Source organism: Colletes gigas, unplaced genomic scaffold (assembly GCF_013123115.1).
Source record: "Colletes gigas isolate AHSC1104 unplaced genomic scaffold, ASM1312311v1 Colletes_gigas_Sc00003, whole genome shotgun sequence".
NCBI classification, from domain to species: Eukaryota; Metazoa; Arthropoda; class Insecta; order Hymenoptera; family Colletidae; genus Colletes; species Colletes gigas.
This window is the reverse complement of record NW_025106632.1, coordinates 656,003-683,219: the sequence shown is the minus strand read 5'-3', so window position 1 is coordinate 683,219 and position 27,217 is coordinate 656,003. Positions and strand designations below refer to the sequence as shown.

At 38.1% G+C, this 27,217-nt stretch overlaps 3 protein-coding genes across 3 annotated transcripts in view; all 3 read left to right on the top strand.

Annotated features, from left to right (window-relative positions):
• Positions 1–14,393, top strand: part of LOC122404997 (gamma-aminobutyric acid receptor alpha-like) — a 54,227-nt gene extending 39,834 nt beyond the window's left edge. The window contains exons 5-9 of the mRNA XM_043409445.1: positions 5,964–6,046; positions 6,681–6,821; positions 8,575–8,727; positions 9,205–9,464; positions 13,735–14,393. Of these exons, the coding sequence (XP_043265380.1) occupies positions 5,964–6,046; positions 6,681–6,821; positions 8,575–8,727; positions 9,205–9,464; positions 13,735–14,127 (1,030 nt within the window). The 3' untranslated portion in view covers positions 14,128–14,393. The remainder of the gene's footprint in view (positions 1–5,963; positions 6,047–6,680; positions 6,822–8,574; positions 8,728–9,204; positions 9,465–13,734) is intronic.
• Positions 14,394–15,871: 1,478 nt separating this feature from the next.
• On the top strand, positions 15,872–20,104 carry LOC122404844 (farnesol dehydrogenase-like). The gene is made up of 6 exons (XM_043409119.1): positions 15,872–16,211; positions 18,487–18,613; positions 18,925–19,057; positions 19,476–19,619; positions 19,687–19,734; positions 19,825–20,104. The coding sequence occupies exons 1-6, from the start codon at positions 15,917–15,919 to the stop codon at positions 19,840–19,842; spliced, it is 765 nt and encodes a 254-aa protein (XP_043265054.1). The 5' UTR covers positions 15,872–15,916; the 3' UTR covers positions 19,843–20,104.
• Positions 20,105–21,060: 956 nt separating this feature from the next.
• Positions 21,061–27,105, top strand: LOC122404843 (arylsulfatase B-like). Its single transcript, XM_043409118.1, has 9 exons — positions 21,061–21,177; positions 21,500–21,747; positions 22,653–22,883; positions 23,506–23,661; positions 23,909–24,173; positions 24,710–24,867; positions 24,941–25,076; positions 25,176–25,624; positions 26,175–27,105. Exons 2-9 carry the CDS (start codon positions 21,511–21,513, stop codon positions 26,673–26,675), a joined length of 2,133 nt encoding a protein of 710 aa, XP_043265053.1. The 5' UTR covers positions 21,061–21,177; positions 21,500–21,510; the 3' UTR covers positions 26,676–27,105.
• Positions 27,106–27,217: the final 112 nt, after the last annotated feature.

Below are 27,217 nucleotides of genomic sequence, written 5' to 3'. Positions count from 1 at the left end.
GCGAGACCATAGAAAAAATAATCGCGAATAGACGCACACACTGTGTCGGACAATAGATAAAAACAAAAATAGAGAACTCAATATTTGAACAATCTTTACGTTTGTTCCTGTGATTCGTGTTGAAGACTGTATTTTTCGATTGCATTCGTAATTTATGCAATATAAATATTTTCTCAACTTCTAGATACAAAAGTGACGTGGATAAAACCTGGGAAGCGTCGGAAAAAATCTGTTCCTTTCGCATCACGAATAATATACTTAAAAAAATAGGTTAGGTTGCTCGATCGAACGTTATACCGAGCGACGAATTGGAAATTGAATATCGGAGAACGAATCGCCGCGCCTTTCGCAGCATCAGTAAATTTTTACCGTGTTTCGTATCGACTGCTTTAAGAGTTTTCATCCGGCTTTGTAAACTTTTATTTTCGAACGCGTTTCGTCTCTGTTCTCGGCTAGAAACTTCCCCAAAGATACTCGAGACTTTTCCTATCGACTCGTTCTAAATTACAATTTTTTTTTTTTTTCATAAAAACTTCTCCCCGCAAGTTATTAAATTGGATTTTTGACGGAATTACAGCCGCGTCTCCATTAATCGAACTACGAGAGTCGTTTGAAAGTTACTGTCTCAATTCTGTTTACGTATCTCAAAGCGTTATTTGTTTTATACGTAACCTGCATGTTTGCTTTAAAAAAAAAAACGAATTATGATTTTTATCGAGGTTTCAGTTTATATTGATTTTTAAGCAAATATTTTTAAAACGTTACTTTTTCAAAAATGTATAAATATTATCGGACTCGATCCTCAAGTACCACTCCATGCAAATAATTGGCAAGAGGACCATTTGTTAACGTTGCAAGGACGTTGTAAGAGACGACCGAAAATATCCGGAAATTAAAACGCTGGCTGCGTTCCAAATAAGCATTTCTCAAATTAAAACAAACTGGCGGATTCAAAGGCGTGTTGGTAATCCGTGTGACTTAGTGTCGGGTTTAATACTTTTTAATGGTCTCGGTTGTACTCCAAATAACGCGGTATGGTAATTAAGCGAGAACTCCACTTTATTAGGTAACGACAACCAACAATATTTATGATAATTTTACGACACGAACCATGTTCAGATTAAAATTGAAAATCAAATTATGCAATTGTTTCTTTTTTCAATGGCAACGATTTATCCGACTTCGATATTCCGATAGAAAAGGTTTGTAGCTGTTCTGGACATTTTAAGAGATTAAATTTTTTTTTTTTTTGAGTACATTTTCTGGGCCAGATCTTTTCCCTCTAAATTATGCCATAATACTTAAAAAGGTTAAGAACTGCTCTGGATTGTACCACCAATTATTTCACGCTCTATATAATTTCTTGTTTATTCTCTGAATAAGTTGAAGGGTCCCTATTAGAGTGCTTAAAAAAAAAAATATTCCGAATATTCAAAGCTGAATTTAATAACAAATATTAAACTTGGACACGAGTTGAGGTTCCAAAAATGATTTAATATATTGTTGCAATAAATGAGCCAAAATGTTCTTAATTTTGACAGACGATTTGAAAACGATCGAGAAGTAAAATTATTAAGATGTTTAATTTGTCGTAATTTGAAATATTAAATATGCCAATGTTTCACAGTTCCAACTTGTTAAAATTGAAATTTTTTTCATTTTTACCTCGAACGCTCAGATTCTTCTATTTTCTTTGTTTCGATTTCATGCGAGAGCTAATGTAATGGGATTAACGTCCATCTCTTCGCAAATCAACTCATATTAGCGAACGAGACAAGGATGAAGTAGAGAGCCGTGCATATCTACCCAAACCCAGCAGATATGTATATCAGCTGCATCGTTTCGAATTAAATTTGACCGCAGATCGTCGTCCATGCACGAATCCTTGCAATTAATCGCGAAATCTTATCGCAGACATTGCGAAACTTTTAATCTCGCGTCAGCTATGAACTGTTACAACATAACCTAACATAATCGTTTCGTATTTAGTCGAGTCTCGAAACTTTAAAACTAACCTTAAACTAAATACTTTTTTATCTTTTCCTCGTGTGTAACAAATTTTTTTATAGAAAATCCATTCATCGATTATAACCCAGACCTAACCCAGACCTAAACCAGACCTAAACCAGACCTAACCCAGACCTAACCCAGACTTAACCCAAACCTAACCCAGACCATATTAAAACGAGATACAGTCGAAACTCGATAAAAGAACGTTTAGGTTGCAAAGATACAACGTTTGAATATCTGCTGCTGGAATAAATTCATTTCGTAACGTGGAAATATTCTCGTAAAAGCATTACGTCTGTCGTGATCGTGCTTTGATGCTACATGCACAATTACGAGAAGAATTCATTTCTGTAAAACAAGTGTAGCTTCATTAAAAGAAAAAAGAATGATATTATCAAAGTCCTCGTTGTAGGATTTAACTTTGACCATATCAATCGTTTGCATATTCGCTTGGAAAAGAGCTTGACCTAGTTTTTAGAATCACCCTGTATAGTGGATATAGTTTCAGGTAAATTGAAACTCTTAGTTCCTACTAGGAAAATCCAGTGGCGACATTTCGCTCTATATAGTAATTCGCGTATCGAACTGTTGGAATGTAGGTTTGCAATTTCAGCAAATCCTTATTCCAATGACTAGGCAGCATGACGTATATGTCTGAAGAAGGAATGCAACCTCGAAATAAAATCTTAAGAGGTTGACGATCACTGAAGATCCTCTGTAACTGAAAATAATCCACGTTTCGCGTTTAAATACTATGTCTATGATCTAAATACTATGTTACATTATTTTCAGAACTTAATGTCTGATATGAATATTTTTATTATTTGAGGTTTTATCTTTTTGGCTGAGAGTGTACGTCAGGTGAAAAATAAGGTTTCGAAATACTTGGACGATAAAGTGATAGGTTAGGAATCATGAAAAGCCCCCCCATCGAGGTTTAATCGAAGTACACGGAAACGATTAATTATCAAAATGGCGGGAACGGTCGCGTCCTTGTTACAGCTAAATCTGGTCTCTACAATCGCCCTTAACAACGGCTGCTTCGGATGTCCAAGTGATATCTACCACGAAATGCATCGATAAATCTTGCCGATGCAGGGAAATTTTAGTAATCCGAAGTTCGCGAGGAAAACGGCCCGTTCAGCAGATTTGGAGGTTAATCCGTGGCGCGATATGGTCGATGGTAAATGTAACGTGTCCCTTCTACAAATTGACCGATCGAGAGTGCCAGGATGATGGATCCGATTAGTCACGGATCGTCTCGTATTTCGTACTCTCTAACTTACTTATCCGATAGAGTTCAACCGTGCATTGCCAGCAACGATAACTCGGTCAAACTCCAGCTGATTTTCACCAGCCTTGATGCGTGTATACGTAGCTCGTATACGTGGGCCTGCAATATGCAGACTTGGGAGACACGGTCGTACGAAAATTGAAGAAAGCGAGTGAACGCGCCAGTTCTTTCGGTTCGAAACGTGCAAACAGTCGATTCTTTTATAGCAAGAAACCTCTTCGTTCGATAAGATTCAATAAACGTTACGTTCTAACTTATAACCTATACCTATCTTTCAGACACCTTCATAGCTCCCATAAAAAGCTAAACAAGCTATTTAATAACCTCTTAGGAGTCGATGTTTTGCGCATCGAGGGGATTTTACAGAGAGCGTATTTGAAATGAAATAAAAATGTTTAAAGAACTACTTTTGATTTGTTTTTTTTGGCGACACTATCTCCTTACATTTTACATAGATTTGTACAGGTTAGGGTAGATTGATTCGATGTCCTTGCAATTGATCTGTAATAGATCTAACCTAAAACAAAAACACATACCTATATTAGTATTATATTAAAGAAACTAAGCAATTAGAGAACCGATGTATCGAGGAATGCAGTGGAGTAGATGAGAATCTATAAGCTGGAGAAGCTACGAAATTTAGAAATATTCAAACCTAAAGAAATGTACAAAATGGACACATAACGAGACAGTGAAAATGGTGATAAATCACAAATCAAATTATTCAGAAATATCGACAAAATAAAAATTATAATTAACCGAACAAACAGAATAAAAATTCTGAATAATCGAAAAATAATAACGATCTACATAGATAACGATTCAACACATTTTGTTGAAGTTTGTAGGTTTTTGGTTAAAATTAAAATCACAGAATAACAAACACTATATATAATTAATAATCCATACACAACTCTTTCGGTCTTTAATTAATAGTTCTCAGAGGCCGATAAGTAAGGTCTCTAACACATTTTATGCAACAAGTAATTTCTCATTAGGTAAAATCATCACATATGTAGTTGAAACGTCGAAACAATTCCACAGATAACCTCAAAAGAAAGTACCAAACAACTGAACAAAGTATCTCTGTGAAATGTTACGAGAATTCGAGTAATAAGACAAAATTGAAAATCATATTCCCATCGATGTTATTAAAATTCACGAAATATTGTAGGAACAGATATGAAAATGAACCAACACGGTGGTTCAGTACCATTTTCACTCGATGTTGATGTGAAATGTCGGGAAAGACGAAAGAAACATCTATAATAATGAATAGACAGAGAAAATTCAATTGACACTGTACAATCGAATAAAAGAAACAAACAAATTTTTTACTGATCCATATAAATGAGTGGAATGGACTTACTACTTGTTGACATATGGTTACACGCGGTATTTCAGCACTCAGTAGTGGTCAGTAGTGGTCAACAGTTCCCACGAGTTCTCAGGCGTGGTCAGTAGTGGTCCCCAGAGGTCGCCAGTAGTACAGTAGTGGTCAGTGAAAGTGGAAGTGGAGCGCAGAGCTCGACGTTCCGCCACGTCCGGCAGCCCAGAGGAGAAAGAGAGGGAGAGAGAGAGAGAGTCAGTGGCAGTGAGCCTCAGGCAGAAGACTTAGAGGAGTGGGGATGACCGTCCTTGGCGTGTTCGCCAATCAATTAACAATTAACCGTGCCTTTGACCGAAAAATGAATATTCTAAGCAAAATGGTATTAAAAACAATTATTTATACAACCCACGCTATCGAGCATTATTTTAGCTATTGCCTGATGTTAATTAATAATTATTGCAAACAATAGGCATGAAAATATGGACAAATTCGAGGAGACTGAAAGTTTCTGTCCTTTATACGATACTTTCTTTTGTATAAGTTTACATCTTTCATTTCTTATCGGTGAATTGTACACGTTATTGTGCGTGACTAAAATCGTAAAACGATATGTTGCAACGCCCAACAAAACACACATTAATGCACACGAAGAGAAGTTGTGTATTTTGGATGGTAAATTTGGAAAATATACAAGCATCGAGGGGTTTAATCTCGAAACACGCGAGAACGGTTCTCGTGTCGGTAAATTGTAACGTTTTAAAAATATTAATAATATTCGTGGTTCGACGATGCCAGTTGTTTTGCTCGGTATATTTTGCACGAGTATAAATGGACCTCAACACGTGGCGGACAACACGTGCGAGTCGAATATTTTGGTGATTTGGAAACGGTCGAATTTAGCACGTAACTGTCATTATGTTTGCCAACCCCCGGCACTGGACATCGACGGCGAATGACAGGCGTTAGTCGGCTCCATCGGAGGACCATGTCGAACAGATGGATGAGCCTAATGGATACGTGCTCGATTTCCCTGGAAAATGTTGGCGGAAATCGAATTAGAACGACGCACGTGTTGCTTTTATAAACGCGAACCAATTGCAGTAATTTGCAGTCACTACAACATAAAAAAAGTACATAAATTGTTAATAGGTGTTTTAAACAAAATTGTAAACATTTACAAGCAAAAAAGTCGCGATTAACGTTTCTTGAATTAGAAACGTTGCTTCTCTGTTTTAAAAATAAATCGAATCAATTCCGCTAAAATGATTGGAACATCGTATCGATCTGGGCTTGCTTTCTTACTAATTGTAATGATATGTTTGATTACAGGCTCACAATCAAGGCTGGATGCCCAATGAATCTCGAAAATTTCCCGATGGACACGCAGAGATGCCCACTGCAATTTGGTAGCTGTACGTTTCCAATTTGAAATTAAATATTATTACCATTTTGCTCGATAAACTAATGCACACATTGTTTCATGAGACTCGTGAAAGTTAATATCGCCCCATATAGTGTTTCTTAACAAAAAAAAGCAGTAATCGAAAGCATACGTTGAATTTAAATAATTAATTCGTAGAATAAAATGCAACACTTTGTACAATATCAAGTATCCATTAATAAAGTCGAGCATTTTAACGAAACATTTTACGGTGCAATTTGGGTCGAGCTTTGAAAAGATTAAGAAGCACCGGTTCAACGGATAAATCCCTGCCACGTAATTAAAAATGTACACCATTTTTTGCATCGACTATTATACAACCAGGTGATTCCTTATAAAAGAAAAAGAAGTATAGAATATTAACATTGTCCTTCGTTTAAAAATTCTGAACAATTTGAATCAGGTTCGATATTATTATAATAAACGGCGCCATTCGAGGGTTAAAAATTGTCTTTACTGTGGAACGTGTAGATTTAGGAACCGTGACAAATACGGGGCTCCCCCGAGTAACTTTCCATCGAAGAAGAAAAGTGACGCTAGCGAATTTCGACGCCCCTTACGACACCCCTGCGACACCCGTGCAAGAAATATTCTCTTGATTGCAGTCGGTTACACGAAGCGGGACGTGATCTACACGTGGAACAGCGCGAGACAAGTTGCAATCGCCGAGGACATGAAATTATCGCAATTTGATCTCGTCGCGAATCCGACAGCGAATTACTCCGCATTGCCGACACCTGCGCACGGTAAGTCTATTCCTATTTACGACGAGAAACCTTACGATTAGTCTTTAATATTAGTTTTTAATATTATTTACTTATTTTATATAAAATGAACAATTTCTTTTTAACATTTTGTTCGATTTCATTTTAATAACTAGACTGCGGATCTTTATGCACATTCATATTTTTATCAATGGAATTAATGAAATGCGAGTAAATATAATAATTCGTATCTTACTTTAAGTATTCCTTATATTTTTGCCTATTAAATGCATTCTGTAGTTTTCTGAGGATTAAAATTTCCCATAAATGCATAAACATTCGCAGTCTGGTAATAACATATCATCCTTGTACACATTAATTAATTAATATAACCAGCAAAATTCACGGTGGTTGGAGGAGAACAGACTCAAAGAAAAGTGAAAGGGGCGCCCCCTGCGTCGCATGAAAAAGTTGGCGGCAAAAAAAGGAGTGTCGATGAATGTAAAACAGATCAGAGAATGGTGGAAAAGCGTGAAAGAGAGGAACGGTACACACTCTGATAACTCCTAGAGAAAAGCTCGATTTGAAAGTTTTGCCAGTTACGGATTCTCGGGGAATATTGGCGCGAAGAAATGGATGCGTCCCGGAAGCGGTGGGAGGAAGAACGAGGCGTCCCGGAAGTGGCTGATGTATATCGAAGAGGGCGAGGAAAACGAGGGACACGAGTTCTCCGCGCGTCGAAAGTTGGCAGCGAGAGAAACGACGACTAATTGCAGCATCCTACGCCGGGGAAGCCCCCTTTTCCACTCGTATTTCCATTGTACCGTCGCTTGTCAGGGAAGACGTTGAGTCGCGAAGACCGACTTTTTAATTGGATTAGCATCGATTAATACTCCGCAAACAAGCCTCGTGACAACTGCTCGTGATTGCACTAGAACCCGTTTGTCGGAGTATTTAAACCCCCTCCCCACCCCCCCCCCAACACGAAAGAACGATATAAAATGGCACCGCCGTTCGGGCGACACTCTGGTGCCGGATTGACGAGTTTCGGAGCAGATTATCATTTACTAATTCCAAAATAGACAAACGATACAGTATTTTATTTGTATTATATAACAAACCGATCGACAATAAGGCCAATTTTAAAGTGTCCGTATTTTTAAAACTTGGTCCGTAAAGGGGACAAACGGGACTATATGCCCATTTTTTTGCAGATTTTTAAATATTTCCCCGCTATAAAAAAATGACATTTGTTGTAAACAATTGCAAAATAGTCAAAAAAAATTTTTTTAATTGAAATAATTTTTACTCGGTACTCCCATGTATCTACTAGAAGTACCTAAAGTCTCATTTTTATAACTTTCTTACTTTAGCAGCTATTATTTATTGAAAAAGAAAAGTAAAAGCAATTTTTTTAATTTTTAAAAATCCTTGGAGATACGTTTATACATATATCACTAAAGACTACAACATATTCAAATTAGAACTTCGTATGGAATACACAGTTAATAACGTGTAACGAAGGGGAAGCCGGAAGACAGAAATATTGATAAAAGTTGGAAGAACATAGGAGCAGTGCCCGTAATGTCTGGAACCCACATCAGGGATTAATTTAGGATTACGTTCGAAATCAGCTTTAGAAAATTCGCTGAGTCTCGCCCTTTAACATGGTTTACCCTGCCCAGTGTACACGAATTTGTCCAATATACTTCTTCTCTCGTTGTAGTTCAAACGAACGTAATTAAATAAATAAAACAAGTTTGCATAAACACACGTAGGTATCGTCTGATTCTAGCCGATTACTCGATGTTGCTGGTGTACTTTCATCTACAAAGGCACATGGGAAATTTTCTCATACAAGTATACGGACCCTGTGTTTTGCTGGTGGTTCTATCCTGGGTCTCCTTTTGGTTAAATCGAGAAGCCACCGCTGATCGCGTGTCGCTCGGTAAGTTTCCAACAACCTAGATTTATGCTAGATATCCTTTTAACCGAATCGTCGTTACATCGGGGAACAATTTTAATGGATGATTCTAGAGGCCAAAATAAGGTGAAAATCAAGAATAGCAATTTGTTGATCGAGGCTTCGTTGAAAAGTTATTCACGTTTAAAGTTACGCCTGTAGAACAGCTGCACGCGCATGATAGTTTCTCGCGTTGAGTGAGAACCGCTATCGTGCGCGCGCAGCTGTTCTACAGGCGTGACTTTAAACGTTAATAACTTGTTAACGAAGCCTCGATCAAGAAATTGCTATTCTTGATTTTCGTCTTATTTTGGCCTCCAGAATCTCTCGTTAAAATTTTTCCTCGATAAGACCCATCGATTAATGTTGTACCGCGAGGAGGAAATCGAGATGATTAAATTTTGCAAATTCTCTTTGTTTGTTCGTAACGAGACGAAAGCGGGGTGTACGAATTTGTTCAAGGGATAACAACCGTGTTGACGATGACATTTTTGGGATTGGAGGCCCGTACCGATCTGCCAAAAGTTCCTTACCCCACTGCCCTAGACTTCTTCGTCTTTCTCTCGTTCGCGTTCATTTTCGCCACCATTATACAATTCGCGGTGGTCCACTACTTCACCAAGTACGGTTCCGGGGAGTGTTATTTCGGCTCCGACATGAGCGAGAGCGAGAGTTCCAGCGACGAAGAGGAACCGACTGCACGACCACCGAAGATCGAGCCGGTAATTTTCACTATTTATTTCCTCCACTCTGAAATCCCGATATTTTTCATACGATCGCCATTGTCCGCCATACGTCGACCCCGTTGCACAGTCTTCTAAAACGTAAAAATTCTATTTTTACAGAATATCATCACTAAATAACATTTCAAAGTACAGACAATAATATAAATCAAAAATAGTAAAAATTCTTATCAAAATAAAAAATCTCGAAGAATAAATAAAAGATACATAATTTTGTAATCTTAAATAATACTCGTAAGTGGAATTATGAATTATCTGAAAAAATACTGTGCTTTTATTCATTGTTTATTATAGCAATCAAAATTTTCCCATCCCCCGTCTTAGATGTATTCATTTTATTTTATCGTTTAAGTTACGTACGTCGAATACATGATTTTTCAACTTTAAAATGCTAAAACTTGATGAAAATTTGAAAGCCACAATTTTGCGAAACGTAACTTGGAGCTTAATATTTTTGTTTCATTTTTACCTCGAAAGATAAATCGCCAAAGACAGCCTCGGTCTTCGACCCGACAACCTGGTTATTCTTCTTAGCAAAAGGGACGATCCAGAAACCGAGGAGCGTTGCGTAATCGTGATGCCGCGGAAACGACGGCGACGATCTTGTTGTTTCTTCCGTTTTTCCGTTTTGGCACCGAGTCACGATTATTTCCCAGTGAAATTCTTGCCCTTTTTTTGCTTTCACGCATCGTTCTACATTCGGAAACAAGGTTAGGTTGCACGCTCGCCACGGGCACTACGCTCCTCCGCCAGTGAATCCGATTTAACGCGAATAAGAATTGCATATAAGGAGTCCGTCGTGCATTAATTCCCCATGGAGGAGAGAATACAAAGAGGAAGTGTACGGAAACGAATGGAAATTATAAATCCGAGATCTCGTACGTTAAACGAGAGGAGGACCGGTATCGGAAGCGGATTTCAGTCGTTTCTGGAACAAGACCTTGCTAAAACATGACTCGTCTATGTTCTGACCATACTCGCTCTACTTTCGAAATATCAACCACCCTCTTCGGTGATTAATTATATTTCGTTCGAGACCAAAGAATAATTAACACCGATCCTCGACTCGTCGTGGTCTATTGGGAAATTTAGTCGCGAATTTTATTGATAAAAATTTTAGATCCATTTACGGTTTCGTTGGTGAATTCGCTCATAAATTAGACACCATTAACAGGTTCTTTTAAAACAATGTGCAGGCAAGTGACCAGTAAATGGCTGATAGCTACCTGTTATTTACGTTATTAAATTGATATTGGTAATTGTATACTTTAGGGGCCCCAACTACGATTTTCGTGGTTTTGAAATATGTCGCAGAAGATAAGATTCTGAACGACTTTCTTCGATGCATAGAACCACCGTACTGCCTTGGTTTCCGAGATATTTGCAAAATTCCTTCCGTGCTGTCGCATTAAATTCTGCCTATACACACGCGTTATTATAAACTTCTAGTATAAACATCAACGCAGCGACTGGCGACTGATGTAATATGTAGGGAGCGTATTGTAACTCTCTGGTTACCCCTGCAGATGGCGCAGTTGAGAGATGCACTAGGGGATTTATCCCGAGGCACTCTTGGCGTCCTCGCTGGACAATAAAGGAAGAGTGTGGCCAGATCAGGCATAATTGAGCGCATCGAAATCGACAATAGCGACGACGAACTTCCTTAGCGTTTAACAGAGTGGTGGGGATAGCAGACATATGTATACTACCGCACGAGCCACGTGTAATAATTCCGGAAATAGTGTTAGCCTTTCCTTCTTGCTCGTGTAAAAGAGAAATAGCTGGAATACGACCTCGCGATAATCGATTTCGAAAATTTCTTTTAGCAGAATTACACGTTTTAGAACCCCCCCGAATCATATCGTGGCTATTAAAAGAAAAAGAAATTTGTTGATGAAGGCTTCGTTAAAAAGTTATTAACGTTTAAAGTTCCGTCAGTATTGAATTTTTTTCTCGAAAATGCGCAAGATTTCGGGGTTATGTCTATTCACCAAAAATGATTGCAATTGACCCCCGTAACCGAAAATAATTTTTCCAGAACGATTTGAAATTTTTTTTTTCCGTCGAAAAATTTCACATCTTTTCGATTTTTTTCTCGAAAATGGATAGGATTTCGAAAGTATGTGTAATGACCAAAAGTGATTGTAATTGACCCCCACGATTGAAAATAATTTTTCCAGAACGATTTGAAATTTTTTTTTTCCGTCGAAAAATTTCACATCTTTTCGATTTTTTTCTCGAAAATGGATAGGATTTCGAAAGTATGTGTAATGACCAAAAGTGATTGTAATTGACCCCCACGATTGAAAATAATTTTTCCAGATCGATTTGAAATTTTTTTTTTCCGTCGAAAAATTTCACATCTTCTCGATTTTTTTTCTCGAAAATGGATAGGATTTCGAAAGTATGTGTAATGACCAAAAGTAATTGTAATTGACCCCCACGATTGAAAATAATTTTTTTAGAACGATTTGAAAAATTTTTTTTTCGCCGAAAAATGTCAACACCTACTCGATTTTTTTTCTCGAAAATAAATAGGATTTCGGAGGTATATGTATTCACCAAAAATGATTGTAATTGATCCCCGCAACCGAAAATAATTTTTCCAGAACGATTTGAAATTTTTGAATTTAATTGTTAATAACTTTTTAACGAAGCCTCCATCAACAAATTGCTATTCTTGATTTTCGTCTTATTTTGGCCTCTAGAATCCTGCATTAAAATTTTTCCCAGAGGTGGCCGAACACCCTGTATAATGAAAAACGAACTCGCGAATATATTAATTTTTATTAATACCCACACGAGCCATAAAAATGGAAAAATGATATAATTGTTTAGATTTCCAAAGGATAGGATGTCGGGATAGGACGTTTGCAATTAAGTGGCACGTTATGTCATGCATCGTTGCTCTTATGATACCGCGACGTAAGTGTAATAAGGCGTGACATTTTACGTCATGGTCACACTATCTACAACAAGCAACTTCACTAACTACAGCAAAATGATAGTCAGAGCAGGTAGAATAGTATTTACAGCAAGCGAAATACATAAAAAAAAGTAACAACGCGAGACAATTTGGACGACTGTTTACGTATTAGCGATGTTCGAAAAAAAAATATTTGGAATATCGCTAACAAGACTGCGGTTGCAGTGTAAGCGCTTTTGCGTGACATTATTGCACACGTATCACATCTTGTCGCGGTACCGTTGACGTAACAAGGCCAGTCTACCGCAACGTCGCGTTACATGAAAACATTTACACTGTAATTGCAACCTAATAGCACGAATTTACTAAAGAGTTTTTTCTCTGGAGAGAACAATCTCTTTTGATGCAAATGAATTCTTAAGTTTGTCTCTTAAGTTTGAAAGAAAATGCTAAATTTATAAAAAAAAAAATACAAGAGCGTAATTTAGAAACAAAGATATGCTTTGGCCTCTGGATTTTGCACCGAGATTGACAAACGTTCCCCGGACTCTGATTTCTCGCTTTAAATTCTTGCAATAATAGCAACACAGCGCCCCGATTCTCTAAAAGTGTAATTACGGATTATTATGCGATAACCATCGCGTAGAACACAATTTAAAAATATTCTTCTCGGTTGTTTGAATTGTTGAAATTCACGGAATATAATTGAACGTTCGGGACTCTACCGTGTATGAAAGTTGCTACTTTTCGTAACAACTCCTCGCATATGTCTGGAATGGTATGCACTATCATTGTAAAAAATTTGTGCTGAGGTGAACATAAGGTGAACCTAAAACAGATCGAATTCTACCTTCGCATATGTATTTGTGCGTCAGCGTTGGCTAACCGCTTATCTGATGTATTATAAACGAAAGACAAGGGTTATTTGAGACCTAATCCATCGGTTCGTGACTGGCCATGCACATTGATATTCAAAACTGTTCAAATCGAATAGATTTGATCTTATCGCGCACATACCACCCAGCGAGGTTATTCCTGCCCTGAGACGGCCGCTCGTGCGATCACCATTCAAAATCATTGAACCAACGTTGACATATACGTCGATAGGCAGAATTAAATGTAGCAGCACGTAAGGAATTTTACGGAATTTTAATTTTAAGGAATCAAGGCAGTGGTTATACGTATAGGAAAAAATTGTTCGGAATTTTATTTTTTATAACGTATTTAAAGATCATGAAAATCGAAGTCGAGGCCTCTGAAGTAAATAATTACCGAAACTTGTTGCGAATAACTGGCTGAACGGAACCGGGAACTCGATTGCAGATGGCGCAGGTTCACAAGAAACGTTCGAGCAGCCCAACGGAGAGGGCGCGACCGAGCCAAAATTTTACGATGAACGAAGCCGGTTTGATCGAGGTGATACCGTTGTCCGCGATCCCAGCGCCCAGCAGGGATCCTGGAATCGGCCATTGGCAGATGTCCTGCGTGGCCTGCACCCCTCCGCCCCCGGTCAGGCCGCCGCCAATCGTGAAAACGGCGACCGGAAGGAGACGACGCAGGAGAACGCCGAGGTACAACTCGGTTTCGAAGATCGATCGCGTCAGTCGAGTCGTTTTCCCTCTGTTCTTTCTCGCGATAAACGTGTTTTATTGGTACGCCTATCTGAAAAGAAGCGAACGCATAAACTATTACAACGCGAACCCTAATGGCACGTGAGAGGAACCGACGATGGTTCGAAATGGAATTACAATCTCGTCGGGGAAACTCGAGGAAAAGTCCGTCTTCTTGGTCGACCAATCTACGATACTTTAAGCGAACGTGTGCACGTAAAACACGAATTATTTCATCGTCGAGGCTCGAGAAAAACGTTCGTCGAAGTTTAAGGCGAGGACGTGGGTTCATCTTTGTAAACGGTACAAACCTTGTTGCGCGCGTCGAGGCGTTTACAGTCGTGTAACAAAGTAGAAATATCGCGTCACCTATCGGAGAACAATTTTATTTAAATAATTATTAACGTATAGGAATTTAAACCGTGACGTTTGTTCTATCGAGCGATTAAATTTCCGTCTATACATTATTTAATTCTACGATCGAAGAGGCTTTCAGGAAAAGGGATCTATAAATCTACAAATCCTAAATATTAGAACGTTCCAAAAGAAATAATAATCGAAATTTTTGAGCAGATAATCGCCTCGATCGCGTACAAGGGTGAAGTAACGTCAAACGAACTATATTCTCCTCGGCTGGCACGAGTTTGCGTCACCGGTTGTACAGGGTGTCTCATTTCAACCTTTTCACGCGATTATATCCGAACCTAGTGGTTATGCGAACAAACCATCCCGACGAAACCTACTTTTTAAGTACAAACGAAGTGATGTGTATGATAAATACGATTAAAAGCTGTTTTAAATTCCTATTGGATGTGAATGTACGTTAAGCGGCGTGAAACGTGTCGCGAGAGGGACGAGTCGGTGCGTTTTATTTAAAAGTGTATGTATTTGCCAACGAGAAACGCGAAATATGTTTTAACTCTTAGAGGAACGTTTAGCGGACGAGGATAGAAGAATCAAATAATAATGCGTATTAGGTGCGACAATAAAAATCAATTTTAAAAACAGAGCCTTGTCATTCATTGCCAACACGCATGCTGTATGTACAGAGAACTTATTATGGAAACAAAGGTGGACTGACAACTTGAGAGCGGCTGGATCATTTCAACCCCAAAACTAGATACGCTAAACAATACAATATTTTATTTCTAAAACAAACTGATTAAGTTTATTTCTCATTTCTCAAAATTCAACGCGATGTCAAAGTACTTCATAATTAATTTAAAATAACTTTCACGAAAGATACTAGTGTCATCAAAAGGTGTTTTACATTACATTCTTACATTTTCTACGTTTGCTTTAGCTTCTTTAATTTACATTTAAATCTAAAATAATCCGAAAACGCATCGCCAAAAAAAACAAAGGCGAAAGAAAAACCAAAACAAAAAAAGTAGTTCAACTTTCAGGGATAACAACAAGGCAGAAAACCACACCATCGAGAGAAGACAACGAATGGTAGGTGCAAACATCAAATACTAAAAACTAAAACCTAGAAAATTGTGGCAATTATCATCCTACGTACTTACACTGTGAACGTAATAAGCAATAAGCTTGTACGATAGAAAAAAAAAATCATCGTGTCGCTTGAACGAGAATCGAACCCGGGGATCTTGGATTTACCTATTCGGACACTTCTCATCCCGCCAACCACGATTCATTCTAACTTAAAAAAATACTTGCACCGATGCGTTAGCAGGTGACTCGCGATGGAGGATGAATTGAACGCTTCCCGTCAATTATTCCTGTTCGAGAAGTCCCGTTGAATGAAGTAATCTTGCGATAGAACACGCACGGCGCTGATTGGTTGTTCCCGGCAGCAAGAGGAACAAGTTTATCGTATATAATGCTTGAAAGATCGCGCGGACGACTCAGTTTGTAAAACGATATCGCGAACGATGGAACGCTGGGCTGGAAAAGTGGCGATCGTGACTGGCGCGAGCACCGGTATCGGTGCAGCGATCGCTAGATCCCTCGTGGACAACGATGTTAAAGTGGTTGGTCTCGCGAGAAGGATGGAGAAGCTTCAGGAGGTGGCCGGTGGTTTGAAGAAAGGCATGTTCCACTCGATCGTGTGCGATGTCAGAAAAGAGGAGGACATCCTGAAGGCCTTCGAGTGGACTAAAAAGAAATTTGGTGGCGCTGACATCCTTGTCAACAATGCCGGCGTAGCCACGCAAACGAGCATCATTGGTACACGATTTTACGTTTTATATTTACATGTTTTCTTTTTTTTTTAAACGACATCTATCGTCTGTACAGCGCTGTTATTTCATACGTAATAATTATCAATCAGAATTTCTCATATTAATTCCATAGTCTTTGCTGGTCGAATCCTTTGCGTTGGTATTAAATATGATTTGTTAGCAAATGTATCGTCACAGAAGCTGCAGGGAGATGGGTCTGTTTTATCGAAGACACAGTCGATTCACGTTACTTCTGTTCCTTTACAACTGTAACCTTGATCGTGTACTTGTATACAGGGTGTTCGCGATAATTTGCACCGGTGTTTTTCTCGTAAACGGTGAACATTAGAAACGAAAAACGAAAGAGGAGGAAGTTGTAGTATATTTTTTAATATTTGGTATACCTCGTGTTGAAAGCGTACGTTAAGGTGAGTTCAGCCATGTAGTATACTATGGTCTTTAGGGTAACACAAAGACAGAAATAAAATAAATACATTTGACATTTCGTAATATTGTGTTTACTAGCACGTTGTAGCAACGGGACAGGCATATCGTGTCCAATGCGAATTCCTCTAATCGTACGAGCGTTCGCTATCGTATTGCCTGTAAAATATACTAAAACTTCCTCTTCTTTTTTTTCTTTTTAATGTTTACCGTTTACGAAAAGAAACGTTAGTACAGATTATCGAAAACACTCTATAGGTTTGGGAATTAAACATTGTAATAACATATTCGATTGCAAAATTTCAAGCAAGTCACGGTACAATATAAACATTACAGTTTATACGTTATCGTTACATGTTTATCGAATCGAAATATCTGATAACAGTCGATAAGACCCCAGCAACCTCTACTTTACAATCATGCTCTATTATTTTTAAAAATATTTGTTTTTCAAATCACGAAAGATTACGTGGCGAAAAGCTACGTGCTTGAAATTATTTGTACATCAACACTGAGACGAGATAAATAATTTCGCGACATAACAAAAAACGATCTGAGAATACGGAAGAACGTGTTGCAATCTGCACACACGAACAGTGTCGCGAATAGAAAGATTGTTTTTTATGTGCAACAATGAATATACATACTTTTCTTTTTAATATCTATTTTTTATAAAAATTAGTAATAAACATTATAATTCTGTTTCAAAAAAATAAAAAGAAGCAACATAAATTAGTTTTCGTGGCTTATAAAGCTAAATTCTTCATTAACGATCGAAACAGTATTTTCGTCGGACGAGTTGTCAATTTCGTGATCGTTTAATTACAATAAATTTTCCACTTTCAATGGTAGTGCGTTATGTTTCTTTTTACGAGACACTCTGCAACTGTTTATTAGAGGATCAGACGAGGCCGACAATATCGTTAACAATTTCCTAACCTCAAAAAAATCCTGACCGTGATAAAGAAATATTTCCAGCTTGCATAAATTTCCGCGTATGAAAATTTGTATTGAAATAAAGTGTACAGTCTTGGAGGGCAGAAACTCGCCAAGATCTCGTCTGACAAGTTCGTTACGTACTATAATATACGTGCAGGGGCGTGTGCAACGACGAGAACGGTACATGTTGATAAAAGTTGCAGCGATCGTTGACCATCGCGCGGCGACCTTCATTTTCACCAAAGAATTTACGATTACATTCGAAAAAGAAGGTCAATGTCGATCAACTAGGCGAAACCGGTTCTTTCATTTTCGACTCGGTACATATTTAGAGCAGTAAATCTACGAATCAATTCTCGATCTTTTTCACGTGGCTTCGATCGAGCAAATAAATCGTAATTTTTGTGTAATTACCGTATTCTTGCTTTGAGAGGAATATTAAACAAAACAAAAAGAATATTATATATATGATAAATGTTCGAAGATTAATTTTAAAATATATTTTTCAGATTACCTTCGTCGTAATTTTTCGCGCTTCGTTGTATCGTGAACATCCTGGTAGCAATTTTAATAATCGTGAAACCTTTTACTACTGAATGCAATTGCAACATGATACATCATTTTTTTTCCATTAAGTGTTGTTTTCCGTGATGAGTCAGCTTCTATTAGCCTCGGTCAATTAAACGTTGACTATATCGGCCCGAAGAAAATCTTCATTGGTGGAAACCGTGACCGTGAAGTTAATTTTTACTTTGTTTTTAATTTCCGCGTCCCTGTGGTATTTATCTACAAATTATACGTTAAAATTCATAATCATTGGCGACTTTTGTAGCGTATGATATTAACTTTGAAATATTTTGTTTTTTGTGGATTTTAGGAAATGTAATTTTCTGTTGCAGATACGCCCACCGAGGAGTACCGTAAAATAATAGATATTAACGTCATAGCTCCAGCGATTTGCGCCCGTGAATTTATACAATCTATCAAAGAACGCAATGGCGCCGGGCATATAATTAATATCAGCAGGTACATAGCAACGAATAACATTGTTAATTTTTTTTATTATTACAACTCGCAATATTAAAGGAAAAAACTTTTTTTTTTTTGATAATTTGATAATATGAAAGCTAATAATATTAATTTCTATACAGTTTAATATTTTATCTCGAAGCATCGTAGACTCAACGTGTATGCATTTTTGTTGCGTTTGATTCCGCGCAAATAGCAAGATTGTTTGCATTCGATATACATCGTGGGTTGCGTAAAGGCGTATTAGCAGCAGCTATACATGTATCAATCATTGCAAGAAATTATATAACAGCGTATACAATTTACAGCCTGGCCGGACGACACGCAGAATGCGTAAAAATACCGATGGGGATGTATTGCGCTAGCAAATATGCATTAAACGCATTGACCACGGAACTACGTCACGAAATAATATACAACAAGCTGAACATTAAAATAACGGTGAGATTTGATTTTCTAAATTCGGGTAATGCAGCGCGCTGTATACCGACAAAATTTGCCCCGAAATATGGGTTCACGAAATAAGAGATTTTGCCCTTATATGAACAGCTTTTGAGGTCTCGTTCGAAAGAGAAAGGTCTGGGTTATTTCGAAGACGATACATTCTTGTTAAAAATATTAAACGCGACAGATTTTTAATTTCAAGGGGGTGGACGATACTTGGCTTATTCGAGCGCTCGTTTTTATAAACGAAAATTTTTATTCACAGATTCTTAAGATTTTTATTTTAAAGGCATTTAATGAAATAGAGAATCTTTGTTGAAACCTACCAGTTATCTCGAATGGCGACTTTAACAAAATTCGAAAACTACCGATATCTCGAGTGTTCTAACTGTGTTTGTGTTTCGTAATTATACAGATCGTCAGCCCTGGAGCTGTTTTAACAGACATGTTGAAAGATATCGTTAAATCTGACGCAATTCTGAACAATCTGCCGGCATTGAAGGAGACCGACATTGCCGACGGAGTGATTTATACATTGAAAACGCCGCAGGGCGCAGAGGTAAGCGCCAATTAAACCGTTTAACGACAAAAGTAATCATTTCATGGAACACTTCTGTTTTTTTCAGGTCCATGACATGCTGATCATGCCGCAAAACACATTGCTTAATTTCGATGTAATGTTAAACCTTCAAACTTTTAATCGAACCTAACGATATTTGTTAAATTGACATTATGTAATTATTATAATCTGTTTTATATTTCAGAGCAACGTATTGCCGTGAGCGGAAAACAAAGACGAGCCTCAAAAATGAAATTCTACAACGCGTAATGCAGGAACGAATGCGTTTAATTATACAAAACTTTTGTTTCTTCCCACGACATTCTCACTTAACGGAGTATTTAAAATATATTGTTATAACAAAAATAAGAGACACCTGTTGAATTTATAATTAATTGTCGATATATTATACAATAAAAAAACAAGAATTAAAAAAGTGTTATTCGTTTTATCGTCGATTAATGTAAGAACACCGTACAAACTATCAATTAGAGAGGAAATGAACGAAACGTTGCACTAATCACCGGCGTTTTATAGTGACAATATTAAGCATGACCAATGCATACCCGTGCCCAAATTATTCCCAGTCTCCTCCGCGATTCGCTTTCTAAATTCTAGTGTCTAAATGCAGAGAAATCGCGTGGAACTTTGTTGTTGGCAGAAACAGCGGACAATCGGTTACGTAAACGCAATAATCTCAAGGAAAGGACATAAACAAGCACGAAACGGAGCATATCAACGTTGGCAAACTGATGGATTTTAAATACCTTGATCACGTAGTTATTTACGCCACGATCGTTAAGGAACATGATTAGGTTGTTAAATTGTATAAAGATTCCTTTGGTGGAAACTAGTACAAGCGATATTGCCTTCTATATTTCTGTTTAAAATATTCTTTCTGTAAATCGAAATAAATAATATAGATAAATAAACCCTCGTTACGATATGACCAATTAAATAAATAGTTTTAATACAAAATTGTATTAATTATTACAGAATCTTGAGAAAATAGAAATCTTCTTAAGATCGTGTAATGCGTTGCACCAAACAAAGTACAGTTGCCAATAGCAACGTGTCGATGATACATAATCGCAACAGAGCGGGGAAATCATTTGATCTTAACGTCGATTTACTATCCCCTTACGAAAAATTGTATTCCTCGTTTGTACACCTTACGATTTCAAAAACAATTTCCTTTGTTAGAGGATAAATATGTTAACAATTCGACGGTACGTATGTTAGGTTATAAATTACGAAATAAATAAGGTTGTGTTGCTGAAACAGTCTCGTAAATAAAATTAAAAAAATAAAAAGAACTCTCCCTCGAACCACGAGCCATAACGATTGGGTCGTTTTAAAAAAAAACGTTAACGATATTTTCGTCTTCCTGGCAATCGTACCTTGGATCCGATTACTTCCTCTCCAACCAGTTCGATCATGGTTGAAATACAAAAACTTATCTCGAGGTTAGATGGACGCGCTGCTTAGACCTGAATTACACGAATCGCAGTCTCTGGCTGACTGGCGAATAAGAAAGTGTGCAGCATTGTGTCTCGAGGTGAGCCCGCATTTCTACCGCGCGAATTATACGCACTATAATTCGACAGTTTACGGTTTATACATATATAGAGCAATTAACGCCTGAAAAGATCGTGAGATTTTCTATTTTGACTTTATTTTTAAATTTATCTTTGTCGATAGCAGCTAAAGTTTTGTAGTAACAAAAGTAAATTATGTTTTGTTAATTTTATTTAAATGGGGTTCCCAACTTGATCGTACGCAATTTAATCTAACCTCTCTGTTCGGGGTTGGTAATTTTACAAATGGCGGTACTACGATTACTGGCGCATTTACCTTTTATGTTTTCTCGATTCTTTCAGCTGGTTTCGAGATGAATGTCGCGTTCGTGACACAGCTATTAGCCGTGTCGATCTTATCAGAATTCCTGGTAACGAAAGTTGTTGCTTTCTTCTTCTCGTCGCTACTGTCCAAACCGACCACGAATACGAACCTTCCGACTGCGATAAAACTCAAGAATGAAGACGTGGATTTTCGGGACAACGAGTATCGTCGTCGTCCAGAAAACAACCGAAAGCCTCATATCATCGTTATTCTTGCTGATGATATGGTGAGGAAAGACAACAGATTTTTTAATACAATAGCCCCCGATTATATGAAACAGTTCTGCCCACTTTCGTTCGTTAATAAAAATTGTAATTTTTAATGGGAAAAATTTTTATGGGAGATTTTGGAGGGCAAAATAAGACGAAAATCAAGAATAGCAATTTGTTGATCGAGGCTTCGTTAAAAAGTTATTAACAATTAAATTCAAAACTTTCAAATCGTTCTGGAAAAATTATTTTCGGTTGCGGGGGTCGATTACAATCATTTTTTATGATTAGACATACCTCCGAATTCTTACGCATTTTCGAGAAAAAAATTCGAGAAGGTGCGAAATTTTTCGACAAAATTAAAAGATTTTCAATCGTTCTAGAAAAATTATTTTCAGTTGTAGGGGTCAATAATAATCATTCTTGGTCAATGGACATACCTTCCAAATCCTACGCACTTTCAAGAAAAAAATTCGAGAAGGTGGGAAGTTTTTCGACAAAATTAAAAAATTTCAAATCGTTTTGGAAAAATTATTTTCGGTTGTGAGGATCGGTTACAATCATTTTTGGTGAATAGACATACCCCCGAAATCCTGTGTATTTTTGAGAAAAAAATTCAGTATGGACGGAACTTTGAACGTTAATAACTTTTTAACGAAGCCTCGATCAACAAATTGATATTCTTGATTTTCGTCATATTTTGCTGTCTAGAATCTCCCATTAAAATATTTCACCGAAGTATCGTCCAATGAATTGGCGAAGTTTCAAAGGAATGTAAGAAATAGCATAGCTTGGTCACGTTTGGTGCGTAACGATCTAATAAAAATAAATATTTAACAATTCCCTGTAGAAATTGTATCTATGGCTGGCTGCTCCAAGTATTGTTATTTTGTAATATGAAAAAGTTCGAAATCGCTTATAGGGTTGGAACGACGTAAGCTTTCACGGATCCGATCAAATTCCCACGCCAAACATCGACGCTCTCGCGTACAACGGCATCATCTTAAACAATCATTACGTTCCTGCGTTGTGCACGCCAAGCAGAGCCGCCTTAATGACTGGAAAATATCCAATTCATCTCGGGATGCAACATTCCGTAATTTTTCCAGCCGAACCGCGTGGTCTTCCCCTAAAAGAGAAACTGCTGCCCCAAGTAAGTTTTTAAATTGCTACCACCGAGTACTATTTTACACTACCACGACGTAACGATCTTTAAAGTAACCTAAATATTTTATTCGGAGCCCGATGTACAGTGAAAACTCGATAGATGTCCTCAAGAGCTGTTCAGTAAATAATACATTTTTATCCCCGCCACTAGGGGATCCCCCTTGAACCAGCAAGGCGAAGTGTAACCGGAGACGTAGCGGCTTTCTTTAAAAATCTTTATTGCCTTCGTCATCTTCGTTTAAACGTCCCTGTCAGTCTGACCACACTACTGTACAAGAAGAAAGTTTTTTATTTTTTACTTTTTTTCAATCAAAATTTTACTATCGTGTGGGGAAAGATTTTCTAATTAAAATGAGACCAAACACGATATAAATCGGTCAATATTTGTTAGCACAATATTGAATCAAATATTGTACTCGAGAGTCTTTTCTCTCTTTGTTTATCCTTCTTGCGAAGCAAACTACAATCAAATTCGATAAACGATTCTCCTATTCCATAAGTGATCCTGACCGGACCCGGAGTAGTGACATCTATCGAGTTTTGATCGAATTTCTTGACGCCTCGATTATACGTTTCACCGGCTCTGAACAAAATGATCCTTGTCGCAGCACCTGAAAGAAGCAGGCTACAAAACACACGCCGTTGGCAAATGGCACCTAGGATTTTTCCAAAAAGAATACACTCCGACGTTTCGCGGGTTCGATTCCCACTTTGGTTATTGGAACGGGCTTCAAGATTATTACACGCACTTTACCCAGGAACCGGTAAACCATAAACTAACTTCACAAAGAATAAATTAATCTCGTTTTACATTGTTTACCACTGCGTACAGAGCGAACCTCGATAAAACACCTAGAACAAATTACCTATCTTGCCATTTGATGATATTTTCTAATTCTGTCCAAGCAAAGTGATATATCCGTTTAGTTCGGTGACTCGCTTTGTTCGTGATAAAAGTGTAACGCGCGATGTCACGAGGATTACTTGAATCTGGAGCTAGGTGTTCCATAGGATCCGCAATTCAGCACTTTCAGAGGATTCGACATGAGACGAAATCTCACAGTTGCTTGGGAGACTTCGGGACAGTATTCCACGGATCTGTTCACGAAAGAAGCGGTACGATTAATCAACAAACACGACACGAATCAGCCGATGTTCCTATATCTGGCTCACCTGGCCCCCCACAAGGGTAATCAGAATCAGCTTTTGCGGGCACCGGACGAGGATATCGCCAGGTTCGCGTACATCCTCGATCCGGAAAGAAGAATCCAAGCTGGTAATGTATTTTTAAACCGTTGAACTCCGTGGAACAGTGAGCAAACGAAGTAGTCGATTCTGCACAATTTTCTATTCTTCTCTTGATGCTGCAAAACAAAGACAATGTACAGATCACCGCGGGGAGAAATTTTAATGGTAGATTCTAGAGAGCAAAATAAGACGAAAATCAAGAATAGCAATTTGTTGACGAAGGCTTCGTTAAAAAGTTATTAACGTTTAAAGTCACGCCTGTAGAACAGCTGCGCGCGCATGATAGCGGTTCTCACTCGACACGAGACACTCTACTTTAAACTCGAATAACTTTTCAACGAAGCCTCGAACAAAAAATTGGTATTCTTGATTTTCGTCTTATTTTGCCCTCTAGAATCTACCATCAAAATTTTACCCAAGGTGGGAACACCCTGTATATAGAAACGTCTTACCAAGAATAAAACAACGAGCACCGGATTGTCTTTCTTAGTCTTCGTTTTATTTCAATTGAAATCTTCGGGGTAGCACTGAAACTAGCTTTTAAGGACTCTCGACCATTTGCAGCCGTTGTTTCAAAATTAGACCAGAGCGTCGGCGAGGTGATGGACGCCCTGAGGAGTCGTGGAATGCTAGAAAACAGTATAGTGCTTTTCATGAGCGACAATGGCGCCCCGACCGACGGTTTGCTGAGCAATCAGGGCAGCAATTATCCTCTTCGTGGCGTAAATTCTTCTTGTACACTTCAGAGAACCCTCGCGCGTAGATCTCGGAGCTGAAACATTCGTGATATTTCAGATGAAGGACAGTCCGTGGGAGGGCGGGACCAGAGGGGTGGCGGCCATTTGGAGTACCCTGATCAAGAAAAAGAAAAGAGTTTCTAATCAGATGATGTTCGTGTCCGATTGGCTCCCTACGTTGCTCTCCGCGGCGGGTAAAAATATTGAAAATATTATATCCATCCTAAATCATTCGCGTTTCGCGAGGGTTGACGAGGAATCGAAGAAGGATAACTTTTGCGACGCTTTTATAGGAGTGGATACGAGACACCTGGGGAACATCGATGGATTTGATCTATGGTCGGCTCTGGTGTCGGACAAGATCAGTTCTAGATCCGAAATACTGATCAATATCGACGACCTCGATAATTACGCTGCTATCAGACGTGGCGATTTCAAGTACGTTATTGGGCAAACGGAAACTGGCGGGGCGTGGGTTGGAGCCAGCGGAGAACCGTCCGAAGGTACTTCTCCCGAATACGATCTTAACAAAGTGCTGCGGAGCAAAGCGGGCGTCGCCATTGCTGGCGTTATCACCGCCAGACAAGCCACGGAACTGAACGAAAGAAGAAAACGGAACGTAAGAAACGTCAACGATGCCGCTTTGAGAACGAATTTCCGGGAGAAGATACTCACCGGCGATAACGTATTGGAACTGCGACAAAGAGCGCGAATAAAATGCAATGTCAAAGAGGAGGACAAGGTCAGTGATATGGCAGAATACCGCGTATCAAAGTACCATTCTTCCACGAGAAGACAGCACTCCTGTTGCGGTCCGCTGACTGACAGGCATTGGTCGAAAACGATGACAGCCAATCAGCGGATTGCAGCAAGAGGGGGGATGTAAACACACGCTGTGTCTTCTCGTGGAAGGATGATACATATTATGCACTTTTTTATAAGAATATTTACGCTATTTGTACAGCATGTTTACCCATACAGTCCATCCACGATGTCCATCCACTTGTATAGAAAGCAATGTTATCAATACTAACTATTGATACTGATAAATAATCTTGAAAAAATTCCAAATAAACTTGAAGTTAAATATACAAAGTTTAAAGTCAAATTTACGGGCGTATTGTACGCTTTAAAAACTAGAGATGATATAAAGTAACGATCTTACCTTCGCTTTATAAAATTGGTAAAACAAGTAGATAATAAAATCATTTTCTCCTACGATCCAATCGGACACAAATATCATAATAAAGGAGTAATCGTCTTGAATAAATATTGAATGTATAATTTTGTAGATTATTTGTAATCCAATGAGAGCACCCTGCCTATTTAATATAAATAAGGATCCTTGCGAGATGGTGAATCTGGCTGAAAAAAGGCCAGTAATTTTAGCAATCTTGGAAAGGATTTTAACGAACTACAGAGTTACCGCCATACCACCTAGCAATCTGGATGGAGATCCCAGAGCAAACCCAGCACTGTGGAATAACACTTGGACCAGTTGGGACGAACCTAACCCCCTAGCGTTGAGTTATACAAACGGGAATGAATTTCAACCATATTCTGGCCCGGCCGTCGCACTAATGTCTATCATTGTTGGTATTTTCATTGTTGCGGTAATTATGCTGTTGGCCATCAAGTTTGGAAAGTCTGGTAGCATAGACAATTTTAAGTATCAAAATGGGCACGACGCGATTGTTTCCGCAACAACCAGCAACGAAGAATCATTTCCCATGTCCAAAATGGGAGAAACCGTCGAACAAACCAGCACCTTTAAGCACGAAGAAATAAATTGATTTATGCAACGAGTTACACGAGGCCTAGATCTCTTTTAATTATCGTAAAGATATATTACACCAAGTTAACACAGAATCTTTAATACCCTCTCTAATAATCATTTTTTACTTCTTTTTTTAAACACTCTTATCTCGTGTAATTTCGTTCAATTTCTAATCATGAAATGTATAATCCACATGGTATACGCTAATGTTATACCATCGATAGGATGATCCCGATAGGGTAAAAAAGATTCTAATCGCCAAGTACCGCTTGCTCCGTAAGTTTGTCGTACTTTATTTTATACGACATTCGTATTATTGAAAAGTGAAACTTATGCACGCATGACGAACAATTGATAGAATTTATGAAAGAAAACAAATGTTTTTTAAGATGAATATATGGGAAAAGATTGCTAGTCTCGTCGCGTGCGCACGAATGGACTTAACGTAACGAAATGTCGAATATACCTATTAAAAATAATCATGATAATTATAAAATCTTGGTAGTACCTGTAATGGGTTCAGAGTTGTATATAAAATAAAATAACTAAGAACCTTAT